Below are 15,280 nucleotides of genomic sequence, written 5' to 3' on the forward strand. Positions count from 1 at the left end.
CCGTCTCCCCAAGTGCTCAGCAATGGGTTCCAATAGACACCTCAAAAGAAACCCATCCAGACTCAAACTCTGTGCAGTCCTTCCCCAGAGCTCTTGTACCTCCCGTGTCCCTCTCGGGGGTTACTGGTTTCATCCTTCTCTCAGTAGCCTGAGCTTGGAAACGTGATGCCTGTACCTTCTTCGTCTTTCCTCCGGCCCTCCTATGACGGTATCGCTGTTAGAGTGAATTTTTTGAAGGAGAAGTCCAGCATCATGCCCCTCGCTTTGCTCAGATGTCTTCAATCCCTCCCTCTCCGGGCGTCGCCTCTACCCTCTGAAGTGGTCTTCGGGCTCCAACCAGCATCCTTCCTTCCCTGTCACTCACTTTACACGGTCCAGACCCAGGCTGGCATCTTGTGTGCCAACTCCAGTTCCTGCAGAGTTTGGCCTGAAACTCTGTGTCTGGGGGATTCTCGCCATCCCCGGGGTGGGGGGGGCAGCCCAGGAGCAGCGGCAGTTTTGCTGCCATCACTGCCCCCCGCTTCCAGCCCCTGGGCTGGCTGGTGACCCCCGGACAAGCCCCATGCTTCCCCACCTCTGTTACTGTCATATCTGTCTCTACCCTTGAAAAGCGCTTCTTTAACCTCCAAGTCCAACTTATTTATCCTTCAAGGTTTGACTCAAGTGACAGGGAGAACCCTGAGACCTTCCCCAGCTTTAAGGGATTGATGTGGCTCACAATCTGAAAGCATTTTGTGGGCACCTTCCCATCTGTCTGAGTCTAGTGAGTGTCTAATGGTCTCCCCAGATAAATCACCAGCTTCTAGAAGATGCTTTTGCTGGTTGTGTGTTTCTCCCCACGCCTGTCAGAGGTCCTCGCGTGGAGTGGGCGCCCAGTGGCTATTTGGACAACGGCTGGGCCGCTCAGGGCCGTCGGGTCAGGCCACCCCCAGGCCACCTGAGCGGGGCTTTCCCCTTCCCGCTGCGCCCATGAGCCCGCACATCCTTGGGGCCTCTCAGAAGCACACCCCAAGGGGACTCCGGTCCAAGGCTTGGGCGGCTGGCCTCGGGCCATCACATCTGGGGGCCGAGACGCATTACACCACCACATGGGACACTCCTGTGTCCCATAACAGCAGCCTCTGCTCGGGAGAACTTCAGTAAATGTGTAACTCGACCGTGTACCGGCTCGGTCTGTCAGAGGCAACAGCGTGCATCGATCTCCCTGGCTTCCTGGACGGAGGCCCAGAGTGAGAGTCGCCTGGCCTGGCGTCCGTCCCTCTAGTCGGGCAGTTGCCTGAGGCCCCCACCCCCACGGCCCGGCGCCGTGATGCAACCCCTGTCCCGAGCCTGAACACAGGGCAGCCTCGGAACGGCACGGTCCCCACCCTGCAGACATAAATAGGGCCTCAGCGGCCCAGCCACAGGAAGAGGCCACCCCTGTCTTGGGGACCAGAGTAGAAGGTAAGTGGGAGCCTTCTCCGCACCTACCCCTCCCCAGCTCTCTCCGGCCGGGGGGCTTGTCCGCTGTGGGAGGAAAGCTGGGGGCTCTGCTGGGGGCAGGGGAAGAGCTGCCGGAAGGCCACGGCTAAACAGCACCCAGGACCCAGGCGCCAGGGGCCAGTGGTGACCTGGGCTGCAGTGGACGTTACCACTAAAGTCGCTGAGGCTGTCTCTTCCCCCAGGCCTGGGCTGTCCTTCCTCTGAGCCCACCCTGGGTCTCACCAGGGGACCTGCTCCCCTCAGCGGCAGGCAGGCTGGCCTCTCCCTCTGAGCAGGGCTGGGTCCTGCGGGGTTGGCCTGGGAGAAGACTCACCACGGTCAGCAGTCCACTGGGTCCTCTTCTGGCCAGAGGGGCAGCAAGGCTTGTGCAGGCAGTGGAGCTGGGGGGAAGGGCAGGCTCAGTGAGCCCGGGGCTGCGTCCGCGCAGGGCTCAGGGGAGCGGTGGCCTTGTCTCCTGCAGCTCTGTTGAGGCAGTGCTGGCTCTGGTCCCAGGCTCCCTGAGCCTTGGTTTGCTCATCTATAAAATGGAGCCAATGGCAACGCCTGGCCTCCCTTGCTCAGGGACTTGCTATAAATTAAGAGTGCTAATACATCCTGAAAGTGCTTCCTAAACTTTAGAATAAACGAAAAAGACATGGTCTTATTACTTTGGCTCATGAGTAGTATAGATTAGTGCTTAACAGTGTGGACTGTGGAGTCAGGGGCTCTGGGTTTGAATACTAGATCTGTCTCTTACTGGCTGTGTGACCTTGAGCAAGTCTCTGAACCTCTCTGTTCCTCTGCAAAACAGCACTAACCCATTCATTTAGCCACTACCTGTCGAGTACTTGCTGGCACATTTTGGGGAATGTGAGACACATCAGTGAAGAAAACAGAGCAAGAATCTCACTCCTGTGGGATTTGCATTCATTGCTTAGCATGGCAGTACATGCTAAACAGAAGAAATAAAAGAATAACTCAGTGACACAGAGTGTTGCAGGTGACCAGTGCCATGGGGAAGGGAAAGGAGGGCAGGGGGAGTGAGTTCAGAGTGCCAGGCGTGTCGGGGCCAGTCGCAGCATGAAATCTGGCGGCGGCGAGGCGTGGGCAGGAAGGTAGGGCTGCTGTGAGGGTTGGAGGACTTGATCCTTGAAATCGCTAGAACAGTGAACCTCCTTATATATGCCTTAGCTGCCGTCCTCACCGTTATCCTTACGCACAGGGCCCTGAGAAGTAGGGAAGCCTAGGAGGAGGGGCTGGTGAAGGGGGAGGCCAAGGACGGGGGCATGGAAGAGAATGGAACCCAAGGAGAGGGCGTCAGGCCAGGCCGGCCGGGCACCGACTTAGAACCGGGGCTGCAGCCACGGACCACAACTGAGAGCCAGCAACAGTCTCAGAAATCACCTGAAATGGTGCTGTGCCTCCAGGAAGCCAGCGTGGGGCTGCGATTACCTGCCTGGCCCCCACCCGGGACCCTCAGGCCTGCCACTGAAGGAGTGCTCCACGCTCGGGCCCCAGCGGTTTCCCTGGCGACTTGACTTGCTGTGGCCTTTTACATCCTTTTACACAAGACGTCAGCTGGCAACTTAGGCCCGCGTAACAGGAGGGCCTATGAAGAGGGGAGAATCTTCTGTCCCTTGTTTCCGTGTCGTGTGGTTCCTCGTGGGAACAGTGGGTTGTGTCAAATGCCTTGGAAGGAGGGGAGGCAGGGGCTGAGACCGGAGGTCAAAGTTCCCTTGGCAACTCGGCGCCTAGAGCAGGGCGAGCACACAACGTGTGGGAGCTGGAGGCCTAGAGCAGTTGCAGTCAGCACGCCTGGGGGAGGAAAGCATGCTGACCGGCCGTGCATGGGTGTGCAGGAACCGTCCAGGCCTCAAGGTGACCTGGAGACTGTGGTGACGTCCCACAGCTCCAAGGAGGCCCAGGCCAGCTCTGGGAGGGCTGGGGGAGGATGGGGAAGGATGCGGAGGCTGAGAGGTAGCCTGGTGGTCCAGCACACCCCTTCAGAACAATGAGGGAGGTGCCGTGTAAAAATGGCTAGGAATGAATGAAGCCATACAGGCAGCATGCATCCTCTCAGTGAGAACCATCGCAGAATAAACGAGCAGAGCTTGCCCAAGAACTTCCTCTCCCAGGGGTTCGGCCCACTCCCGTGCTCTTGGCCAGAGGTGAGGCTGGGGCAGAATCGCAGGGCTCTTGAGCCAAAAGAGTGCTGGAGACTGTCCCGCCCGCCCCGGGTGCCCCGTGTCTAGGGAGAGGTTCTAAACCATTGCGGCACATCCGTGTCGCCTGGGAGAACGCGACACAGACCAGTGAAATCCGGCTGTTGGTGGGTGGGGCTTGGTAGGGTGACAGAGCTCCTTGGGGATTCCACTAGCAGGGAAGAGGGAGCTGGTGTGGGGTTGACACAGGTAAGGGATGCCTGGGCTTCCCCGGCCTGAGCCCACGGTGCTTAGTCCCGGCTGCATGTTGAGACCCCTGGGAGACTAAACACCCCTTCCCAAACCCCTCCCCAGGGCCCCTTAGTTAGCATGTCTGGGGGTGAGGCCCAGGTCTTCATAGTTTCTAAGGCTTCCCGGCTGAGTCCCTTGAGCACCGGGGGAGAGTAAAGTAGGCTGGAATCGGATGTCTGTTACATCCTTGCTGTATGACCTGGGGAACATTTCTCCACATCTTGGAACTCCCCTTTGTGTGTCTGCAAAGAAGGGAAACAATTCCTTCCTTACGCGATCGTGTAACGGTTAGATAGGATGATCTATGGGAAAGGGCTTTTGTGAACTGTCACGTACCAAACAAATCTGAGATCTCCATTCTTAGATTATACACATAGCTGGGAAATGAGGGGAACATTCCCCAGGGGATACTACACAGCTGGATTGTTCTCGCCAGGCTGATTTATAACACAGGAAAAACCTCTGTGTGTGTTAGTCGTGTACTCCAAGCTGGTTTGCCACCTACCCTGGGGCTTGGAGGCCCACAGAGACCTGCTGTCTGCCCCACGTTTTGTTCTCTGGGGAAAACTGATAGCCATAACCATGTGGGCATATTAGCGCCATGGTCTGCCACAAGTACCACACGTTGGGGTCTTAAACAACGGAAATCTATTTTCTCATGATTCTGGAGGCTGGAAGTCCAAGATCAAGATGTTGGCAGGGGTGGCTTCTTCTGAGGCCTCTCTCCTTGGCCTGCAGGCGGTAGGTCTCCTGGCCGTCTTCTCCTTGTATTTTCTAGCGGTCCTCCCTCTGTCTGTGTTTTAATCTCCTCTTCGTATAAGGACACCAGTCAGACTGGATTCGGGCCACCCTGATGGCCTCATTTAACCTACATTACCTCTTTAAAGACTCTGTCTCCAAATATAGTCACTTTAAAGAAATTTTTTTTTAATATTTATTTATTTTTAGTTTTTTGTTTTGGCCGCGTCGGGTCTGAGTTGTGGCACGTGGGATCTTTCTTTGCGGCGAGCGGGCTTCTCTCTAGTCACGGCGCGTGGGCTTAGTTGCCCCGCAGCACGTGGGATCTTAGTTCCCCGACCAGGGATCAAACCTGTGTCCCCTGCACTGAGAGGCGGATTCTTAACCACTGGACCACCAGGGAAGTCCCTAAATATAGTCACACTTTGAGGCACTGGGGGTCAGGACTTTGTTGACGAAAATAATCAATAAACAATCTATATTAGGAATAGAAAACTCTTTGATTTGAGCCAAACTGAGGACTATAGCAGGGAGACACGGATACAGGAAGCACTTGAATTGGGTTCCACCAGACAACAAAATAGAGGAGCCTTGTAAAGGCAAAAACTGCAAAATTACATAAGCTGTTTGTCAAGAATTAGGATTGGAACTGGCAAGAAGTAAGGGTGTTTGTTTAGCAAGGATTGGTTGGGGTCCAAAAAGGTTGCATAGTTACAAGGGGAGACCTTGAGACTATACGGTTGCAGCTGGCAGCTGCTAGCTGATATTTTTTTGAGAATGGCTGGTGGTGTCCTTGAGTCTGATAGAGTTCAGAAATTTCAAGTTCTCAGTGATGCAGGAATATGTCTGAAAGCACATCTGCAGCGGCCACCCAGCTACATTTTGGATAAGCCAGAATGACTTCCCCATACCTCAATATGTAAACATTTCTTCCATCAACTTCAACATATGAATTTTTAAATTTTTGCATAAATATCATGATACTTTTTTACTCAAAGTGTTCCTTTAAAAATAAGTTAAAATGTTTCCATATTACTCTTCTGTCAAACATGTAATTATTGACCAAAGCATCATATCACTAATTAGCACAAGGTAAAAATAACATAAGCCACTCACATATTCTTGAAGAAAAATGCTTGCGATATTTTGTGAAAACATTTGTTTACATTTTTTACTTGACTTAATGAACCATTTCATATTTTTTCTTTAAAATCTACAAATGTCTTCACATTCAGGCATCCTCACCACTCTAAAATTTAAACAAAACCCAAGCCCAACCCCAAAATAAAACCCCGCGAAAGCACAACTCAGCCCGTGACAGTGCAATGTGCACCTCGATCATATACACAGATATTTTCCACAGAGCTCTGAACCACTTCCTTTCTGACACCTGTAAGACATGGATGGATTTCTCCTGTGCCGACTGGTTGTAGGGAATATTGCTAGAGGGCATTCAATAATCCTCTTTCACCCTTCACAGAATATTTCAGGGTCCGCAGAAGCGAGCACCCCGTCAGAGATGGCGCCTGCTGGCCTGAGCCTGGGGACCTCCGTCCTTTGCCTCTTGGCCTGGGCTCGCCTGGCCACTGCAGACCGGGTGTATATACACCCCTTCCACCTCCTTGTTTACAGCAAGAGCAGCTGTGACCAGCTGGAGAAGCCCAGTGCGGCGTCACCCCCAGACCCGACCTTCACACCTGTCCCGATTCAGGCCAAGTCGTCCGCCGTGGATGAGCAGGCCCTGCGTGAACAGCTGGTTCGAGCCACCCAGAAGCTGGAGGCCGAAGACCGGCTGCGGGCCGTGAACGTGGGGATGTTGCTCAACTTCATGGGCTTCCACATGTACAAGATGCTGAGCGAGACACGGAGCGCGGCCAGCGGGGCTGTACTCTCCCCGGTGGCTCTCTTTGGCACCCTGACCTCTTTCTACCTGGGGGCCTTGGACCCCACGGCCAGCAGACTACAGGCATTTCTGGGCGTCCCGGGGGAGGATCAGGGCTGCACCTCCCGGCTGGATGGTCACAAGGTCCTGTCCGCCCTGCAGACCATCCAGGGCCTCCTGGTGGCCCAGGGCGGGGCCGGCAGCCGGGCCAGGCTGCTCCTGTCCACGGTGGTGGGGCTGTTCACGGCCCCTGGCTTGCGCCTGAAGCAGCCATTCGTGCAGGGCCTGTCTGCCATCACCCCTGTCACCCTCTCCCGCTCGCTAGACTTGTCCACGGACCCAGATCTCGCCGCCGAGAAGATCAACAGGTTCATGCAGGCTGTGACAGGGTGGGAGATGGGCAGGCCCCTGACAGGGGTCAGCCCAGACAGCACCCTGCTCTTCAACGCTTACGTCCACTTCCAAGGTAAGGCCAGCCCTCGGGGGGGGCTCTGCCCCCGGCCGGTGCAGGAGGGTGGCAGTTCTTTGTCTGTACGGACTTAATGTCCAACGTCTCAGTTCAGCTGAGCAGGGCTGGGCCTGGAGAGGGGCAGGGTGGCAGATGTGGAGAAGTACCTGGGGCCACCCTCACGGAGGACGAAGTGGCTGCCCCACTGGGCTCCTTGGATGGGCATTGGCCGAGCATCCGCCTCCCCCGCTGCTGCCCTACTATGTGCAGCTCCTGCACTGTATCCTTTTACTTTCATCACTGAATCCCCTCGTGATGCGGTGAGAGGCGTGATTGCCTTTGTTTACCAGTGAGGAAACAGACTCAGAGAAACAAAGGGACCGCTTCCGATGGTAGAGCCACAAGCGGGGGTCCCGGGTTCCAAACTCACGTCTCGTGGCCCTGTGGCCCAGCTCCACGCTCAGAAGGGACGGGTTCCTGCCTGTTGAGAAGATCAAGGGTTCTCGTCCTTGAGAAGGTTACTGTCCTATGCAAAAATAACCAGTCTGCTTACATCACTTTCATATTGGGAGAGGTTATTACCAAAAAAAATCCCTAAGACACAAGTTGTTCATTCATTCAAAAACAATCGTTGAGGATGTAGTACTTGCAAGACTCTGAGCTGGCGCCTCAGAGGGGACAAGTAGGGAGGCCGCACAGGCCCCGACCCCAGCTTGCTGACTGTGGTTTACCAGAAAGCTGGACCTCTCGGGCCAGTGCCTCAGCCCCAGAGCTGCAGGTAAGGCGCTCTGGGAAGGTGGCCCGGGGCTCAGCGCATCGGCGAGGGGCGTCACCTGGGAGACGACAGAAGGAAGGCCTGGGAAGTGGTGCAAGGCTGCCAAGGTCAGGGCGAGGAACCAGAACAGGAGCGGCTTTGTTTGGCCTGAGCTCAGAAGGAGAGAATGGGACCAGTGTTAGGCAACGCCACAAAGATGGGTCAGGGCCAGATTTTGAGACTTTGGATGTGATGCTGGGAGTTTGGAGCTGTGGGTGTCTGGGAGCTGAGAGGCAGGCGTTCTGCTCAGAGGTCATCCCTGGCCCGCACTGCGGGGACCGGAGGCCGGGTGAGTGGTTGGAAGGTTGTGCAATTGCCCGGCAAACTCTCCTGGGAACAGGCCCTGAGGTCTCGGCTCTGTGAACGGAGGGGTGGGCTGAGGAGGCTGCACGTGAGGTGCCATCAGGACGGGCAACTAGCAGAGCCGAGAGACAAGGAAGCAGGCGGTCGGAGGGCAGGGCCGTGGGGACGGGGGAAGGCTGAACAGAGCGCGGTCCTATTCTTACTCTGACAATATCCTGGAAGGCTGAAAATCTGCAAAGAAAAGGCCTCCAGCCTGCCTTTGGGAGCAGGGGGAAGGCACTAACCCCAGGAGGGCCCAGGTCCCCGCGCTGACAGGTCCCGGGAGCGGAGTCCAGGCAGGGGCCACGCAGCCAGGGGCGGCCGCACCCCGTGGAGGGTGGAGGGGGCCTGTGAGCTCGGCCCGCCATCCCTAAGAGGCGCCTGGGAGGAGAGCTCAATGCGAAACGCCTGCCGCCCAAGAGGCAGAGCCAGAGAGCCGCTGGTGCCAGAAAGGGCCACACCCGTTTTCCTGACCTGGCGAGACGTCCTTCATCTCTGGATGAGGACCGGGTGCTGCGTTCTTCAGCGGAGCGGAGAGAAGCGGGCAGCCAGCCTCGTTTCAGACTCCCAAATCTTTTTGGAGGCAGCACCCTTCTTTCCCTTTTCGCTTGTTGGTGGAAAAAATTTAGTCCTTCTTTCCCTATACACTAACCAGCCTCCTGCCAGGTCTGTGGTCCCCTGGGGAGCCAGAGGACGGACACTGCAGCTCCTCGTGCACAGCCCTCCCGGAAGCCGACCTTGTCTGTAGACACAGGGCTCCGAGGATGGAGGACAGGGCAGAGGCTGGGTGCCCTGGCCACTCCCTTCTCACAAGACCCAGGCTCCCTGCCCCCAGCTCCCTCCCCCCTCTCTCCTTGGAGACCCCGGACTCATTTAAGTCACCTCTGTTCAGACCTCCAAGTGCCAGGTGCCCCGGGACCACTCTGCGATGGGCACATCTCTCAACCTCACCTTGTTCTCCCAGGAACAACCACACAATGGGCCGTTCAAGGGGCTGGGAGGACTGCGGAGGGAGGGATACGCTGGTGTGTCCCCAGGTGCCAGCGCCTTCAGCAAGCTGCTCAACAACAGCTGAGCCGGCTGGCAGCTCAGCTCCGCAACCCCCATGCCACAGCCCGCCCCTGGGGGTGGGAGGGGACAGGGAGGGCTCGCCCCGCTCAGGGCACAGCACAGAGGTAGCACACAGCACTTCTGCTCACATCCACTGGTCACTGGATCGTCTGTCTGTCCCTAGCAGCAAGGAGTACGGAGAAACGTGAAACTATTCTGTACGCTAGTATAACGGTGGACACGCCATTGAGTGTTTGTCCAAACCTGTAAAACGTCCAGCACCAGGCGTGAATTGTGTGAACTCTGGAACTCTGGGTGACAGTGATGTGGCCACTTCGGTTCCTCAGTGTTACCCAACGTACCGTCTAGTGGGGATGCTGGTCGTAGGAGGCTGTGTGCTGGGGAGGGGGGAGTAGGGGACGTATGGGAAAGACCTGCACTTTTCTCGCAATTTTGCCGTGAACCTAAAACGGCTCTAAGAAATAAAGTGGTTCTTCTGGTTTGTTGTTTGTTTCTTAAAGTGAGCATGGCAGAGCCCAGGCTTGGGGCCAGGACAACTCTGGGTCTGAGTTTACCTGGTTATTAGCAGGGTAGGGTCCTCGAGCTGGTTTCCTTTGTGGGCCTCAGGTTGGGGCCTGGCGTGGACTACGCCTTCAACACTGGCAGTTGGTAGATTCTGCAGGAGGAAGAACTGATGGTCGGGGGTCCTGGGGCTCGTGAACTTTGGGGGCCAGGAAAGTGCAGAGCAGCCTGGGGCTGGGGCAGGGGCGACGCTTTGGCGGGGAGGGGGGAGGGAAAGGGGGAGGGGGAGGGGAGGGGGAGGGGGAGGGGGGAAGGGGAGGGGAGGGGAGGGGAGGGGGAGGGGAGGGGAGGGCAAAGGGAAGGGGAGGGGAAGGGGGAGGGGAAGGGGAGGGGGAGGGGGAAGGGGAGGGGAAGGGAGGCGAAGGGGAGGGGGAGGGGAGGGGGAGGGGAGAGGAAGGGGGAGGGGAAGGGGAGGGGGAGGGGGAGGGGAAGGGGAGGGGAGGGCGAGGGGAAGGGGAGGGGAAGGGGGAGGGGAAGGGAGGGGGAGGGGAAGGGGAGGGGAGGGGAGAGGAAGGGGAGGGGGAGGGGAGGGGGAAGGGGAGGGGGAAGGGAGGGGGAGGAAGGGGAGAGGAAGGGGGGAGGGGAGGGGGAGGGGGAGGGGAGGGGGAGGGGAAGGGGTTCTGCAGCCAGCCCTGCCTCCCACCTTCCCTCTCCCGACTCTTCCCTTCCTGTCTCCTGCCGGGTCCCCAGGAAAGATGAAGGGGTTCTCCCTGCTGCCGGGGCTCCAGGAGTTCTGGGTGGACAACACCACCTCAGTGTCGGTCCCCATGCTCTCGGGCATCGGCACCTTCCACTACTGGAGCGACACCCAGAACAACCTCTCCGTGACCCGCGTGCCCCTCAGCGCCAACGCCTGCCTGCTGCTCATCCAGCCGCACTGCGCCCCCGACCTGCGGCAGGTGGAGGCCGTCACCTTCCAGCACACCTTCCTGACATGGATGAAGAATCTCTCTCCCCGGTACGGCTCCGGGAGACTGCTTGGACCCTCCTGGGCTGCGCCCCTGGAGAGCGGGGAGCTGCACGGGCGGCTCTGCCCGGGCAGTGGGGGGCATGGGTGGGCGTGGGCGCGGTGTGGGCCGAGCCCTGGGCGCCCAGTGGGTGGGGTGGTGATGGTGCCTGAGTACCCACCACCCAGCAGTGCCCCCTCCGTCCGTGGACCCAGCTCTTGATTTGTCTTCTCTCTCTGGGTGCAGGAGAGGTAGGGGAGGAGGGGGCCCGCTTTTCCCTTTGCTTCCGTTTACCCACAGGGCTGGGAGGCCCACGGTCCACACGCCCTCTGAGAGGGGACCTTGGCCGTGTGTGATCCGCTGCATTCCAACAGCTTCCGGGGGACGGACTTTCCAGCAGCACTGGGACCCCTTCAACAGCCCTGGGAGCAGGGGGGCTTTCTCGGGGTGTTGCTCGACTCCAGGACTCCCCTAGTTTGCTGCCTGGGTCATCTGCTCCTCTTTCCTCCTGTGACGGGAATAAAGTAACTCCCCTCCACTGGGGCATTAGACTTGCTTACATATCAGGCCCGGAGCAGCGGGTCCAGAAGTCTGTTCTGAGACAGGCACCAAGGGGCACAGAGGGCCTCCTGAGGTCAACTCTTTTGAAGTCATTTTTTAAAAATTCGTGGTAAACACATAACATAGAATTTACCACCCGAGCCATTTTTTAGTGTATATCTCTGTGGCATCAATACCCTCATATTTTTGTGCTACCAACCATCCGTCTCCAGAAACTTTTCATCTTCCCAAACTGAAGCTCTGTCTCCATTAATCACTAACAACTCATTTCCCCTCCCCGCAGCCCCTGGCGACCACCCTTCTACTTTGTCTCTATGAATTCCACTCCGCTGTGTACCTCCTATAAGTGGTATCATATAGTATTTGTCCTTTTGTGTTGGGCTTATTTCACTGAGCATAACGTTCTCAAGGCTCATGCATGTTGTCTCATGTGTCAGAATGTCCTTCCTCTCTGAGGCTGGAGAGTATTCCATTGTGGGATCTGCCACGGTCTGTTTATCCATCCATCCGCTGATGTACACCTGGGTCACTTCCACATTTTGGCTGTTGTGAATAGTGGTGCTCTGGATATGGGTGTACTGTCAACCCTGTAAGGGTTTGGGACATCGCTGGAAACATCTATGGGCTCTCAGGGGTGCCCAAGGAAGGCAGAGGTAGTACATGGAGGTGAACTGACTTGACATAAGTGACATGCCCGGCACAGAAGCTGACATTGTACCTTCTCCCCCTCCCACGGGGAGCTCACCACTGAAAGGTAGTCAGTGAGACACGACACGTTACCTTAGAGGACAGCGTTTTAAAATTAACCGAGTACGCTTTCAATGCAGCCAACTTAAAAAAGGAGTAGAAAAACGAATAGACAACTATTCACATCAACCCCCAGAGAGCACCGTTGTTAAATACTGTACATCCCTCCCACAGAATTTCAAAGAAAATGAAGGGTTTTTTTGTTGCATTTGTCGCTGAAAATTTTCCCGAGACACCCTAGCTGGGTGAGGGTGGCAAACGCCCCCTCCTTCGGGGACACGTGCCACCCGGCTTCACGGGTCTTCCGTGAGTCTGGCGTGGCCTGGGGCTTCACAGCGGGAGCTTGGTAACCGTGTGTCGTCTCCCCAGGGCCATCCGCCTGACCGTGCCCCAGCTGACACTGAAAGGGTCCTACGACCTGCAGGACCTGCTTGCCCAGACCAAGCTGCCCACCCTGCTGGGCGCCGAGGCGAACCTGGGCAAAATCAGCGATGTCAACCTCAGAGTTGGAAAGGTATCGTGCCGCCGGCGTCTGTGCCTGACGTGGGCTCTGTGTGTTCCCGGGGTTGGGAGGCACGGGCGGGAGGGACACAGAGGAGGCCCGGGGGGCAGGAGGAGAGAGGGGAGCGCATGGCCGGGCGGCTGGGGGCCCAGGGTGGCAGAGAAGTGACCAGAGCTCTCTGGGGCTTTCCAGGGACAGCTGAAGAGCAGCAAACCTCTCCCCACCACGCGCTCTGGGCTCTGTCCCGCCTGGCCCAGCCTCGGGTCCTCCCCAGATCCTACAGCAGGGTGGGGACTGGGACCCGGGCAGTAGGGCCTCTAGGCCGGCTGCCGGCCCCGCCACACAGCTCCCGGCTTCAGGGACGCACTTAGCAGCAGACGGACGGTCCAGGGGCACAGGGGGCGACGGACGCCCGCAACCGAGAAACGCCTGCACGCTGGGAGGGAGGGGAGGCCGGGCGGCTCACAGTCGTGGGCCCGGAGCCCTCTGCGCGGAGTTCGCAGAGAGAAGCACCCGCCCGGGACAGCAGGGGAAGGTGGAGACGGGCGGGTCTGGGGGACACTTTGGGGAGGAGCCGTCACATCGTGTGAGTCGGGCCGAGGGAGGGCGGGCAGGCTGGAGAGTGGTCCTCCCCCGGGCCCGGCCTTCAGGAGCGACCCCCAGGCTCGCTGCTTTGCAGGTGCTGAACAGCGTTCTCTTTGAGCTACAAGCAGACGAGGGAGAGCAGCCCACGGAGTCCGCACCGCAGCCCGCTGGGCCCGAGGTCTTGGAGGTGACCCTGAACAGCCCATTCCTGTTGGCCGTCTTGGAGCGAGACTCGGCCGCCCTGCACTTCCTGGGCCGCGTGTCCAACCCGCTGAGCGCCGCGTGAGGCCCGCCGCCCGTGTCACCACCCGTCCCCGTTCTCTTCCACGGAGTCCACCGGGGGCCGGGAGCGGCCGCTCCTCCTGGGAAACGCGCACTGCGTACAATGAGCATCCTTCCCGGGCGGCTGGGGGGATGCAGGGCCACGAGCCGTGTTCTGTACAGGCCACTGCTCCTGAAGGAGCCTGAACACACCAGCTTGTTTGTGAAACCGAAAATGGTTTCCTTTTTCATCGAGGACAGAAATCGGGCTTTAAAATTAAAACACCCCTTTCTCGTTGCCCCAGGCTCACCTTTGGCTTACTGAGTGTGACGATGACCTGCAAGTGGTCCACGATGCGTTCCTTTCTCCGGGTTTCTCAGTTTTTCTTTCCCCTGATACTTGTGGTTTTTGAAAAACACACGATGAAAAAAAACACAAGCGTCTGAATGTACGTTAGACTGTAATCCCATAGCTGACTATCCCTGCGTTATTAATAAATGTCTTGCAACAATAAGCAAAAATGAAAAACTCTTTCACTTGCAGCAGCAGGACAAACGTGTGCAAAGTAGCTGACAGGCTGTACCGACAAAAGGGCCTTTTAGGCCTTGGAGCCGTGTTTGGACGGGGCTTTCATGGAAGGCACAGGCTGTCCTCAGCCTCATCTGGACAAGTTCCAGGTGATGGTGACCAGCTGCGCACACCCCGCTGGGAAGCACTGGGCGGGGGACAGCGGCGCCCGTCCTCCCGGACGCCCTGCAGGATTGCTGCTCACGCTGTGCCTGGGATCCCAAGATGGAGAGAGAAATCGTCACCCATGAACGTGGGCACACGCCTCGCAGTCTGCTGAGTGCCTGCCTGCCCCCCCACTTTCTAGATCTCAGGCAGAGCCTGAGAGGGAGGTGGGCCCTCGCAGGCCGGCCACACAGAGCACCTTCGGTCCCTGACTAAGCCGTCTAAGCCGTCTTGAAGCGTGGCCACTATCCGTAAGGGCCAAGGAGCAGGGGAGGGAGCCAGAGGCTCGAGGGCTGGGAGTGGGCAGCGTCTTTGCTCTGCTTGTAGGAGCTGCCCCGCCCACCCCAGACTGGGCCCCTGCAGCCGCTCCAAGGGCCCGGCTCTTCCAGAGGGAACTGTGGTGACGGGGTGGGCGTCTGCTCCTTGGACCACCCAGGCCGGCAGGGGACAGCAGCTCAGCTTCTCTCCCCACACGCCCAAGCCCCCCTCTGTAGTCAGAACACCTCTCCCTAGTTTCGATGTCAGGGGAGACCGCTGTCCTTCCCAGCTGTCTAGTCTGCTGTGCCGGGCACATGAGAGGCGTTCCAGAGATGGGCGGCTGGGCAGGAAGCCCAGCTCCAACACTTACGGACTGCTGAGTGCCCCAGATCCAGTTACTTTGCCTCTCTGGGCCTCCCTGCCTTTATTTGTAAAATGGGAAACACTTGAATGAATAACTGAATAACGACCACCAGTACGTCAACGGCCCTCAGTCCACACAAAGGTCACGACCTCCCTGTCTGGAAGTCCTGCTCCACAAAAGTACGGCAGGAAGGGGGGTGCCTATCTGTGGGCAGCTGTGGCAGGCTAAATAATGGAACCCAAAGACACCCAGGTCCCAATCCCTAGAACCTCTGGATGTGACCTTACATGGCAAAGGGGGCTTTGCTGATGTGATTAAAGGTCTTTAGGTGAGAAGGTGATCCTGGATTATCTGGGTGGGCCCTGGGTGCAGACACAGGCCTCCTTGTAAGAGGGAGGAACAGAGAGACTGGAGGAGGAGAAAGGAGATGTGACACGGGGCCGCAGGGCAAGGAGTGAGGACAGCCCCGAGAAGCTGCACAGGAAGGGCAGGGTCCTCCGCTAGCGTCCGGGGGAGCACTGCCCTGGGAGCCTAGGAGAAAGGCAGGCCCGC

The 15,280-nt window shown here is 57.9% G+C and overlaps 1 protein-coding gene across 1 annotated transcript; it reads left to right on the forward strand.

The window, feature by feature from the left end:
• Positions 1 to 1,215: 1,215 nt before the first annotated feature.
• On the forward strand, positions 1,216 to 13,878 carry AGT (angiotensinogen). Its single transcript, XM_068547625.1, has 5 exons — positions 1,216 to 1,443; positions 6,133 to 7,000; positions 10,461 to 10,728; positions 12,395 to 12,539; positions 13,207 to 13,878. The coding sequence occupies exons 2-5, from the start codon at positions 6,172 to 6,174 to the stop codon at positions 13,396 to 13,398; spliced, it is 1,434 nt and encodes a 477-aa protein (XP_068403726.1). The 5' UTR covers positions 1,216 to 1,443; positions 6,133 to 6,171; the 3' UTR covers positions 13,399 to 13,878.
• The last annotated feature ends 1,402 nt before the right edge of the window (positions 13,879 to 15,280 follow it).

This window comes from Eschrichtius robustus, chromosome 7 (genome assembly GCF_028021215.1).
Source record: "Eschrichtius robustus isolate mEscRob2 chromosome 7, mEscRob2.pri, whole genome shotgun sequence".
Taxonomy (NCBI): domain Eukaryota; kingdom Metazoa; phylum Chordata; class Mammalia; order Artiodactyla; family Eschrichtiidae; genus Eschrichtius; species Eschrichtius robustus.

Bases quoted from the DNA above. Each gene is read 5' to 3' on its own strand.
- AGT (XM_068547625.1), top strand. From the start codon at position 6,172: ATGGCGCCTGCTGGCCTGAGCCTGGGGACCTCCGTCCTTTGCCTCTTG. The intron at 10,729-12,394 runs GTACGGCTCCGG...TCGTCTCCCCAG, and splicing joins ATGAAGAATCTCTCTCCCCG to GGCCATCCGCCTGACCGTGC. The intron at 12,540-13,206 runs GTATCGTGCCGC...GCTGCTTTGCAG, and splicing joins TCAACCTCAGAGTTGGAAAG to GTGCTGAACAGCGTTCTCTT.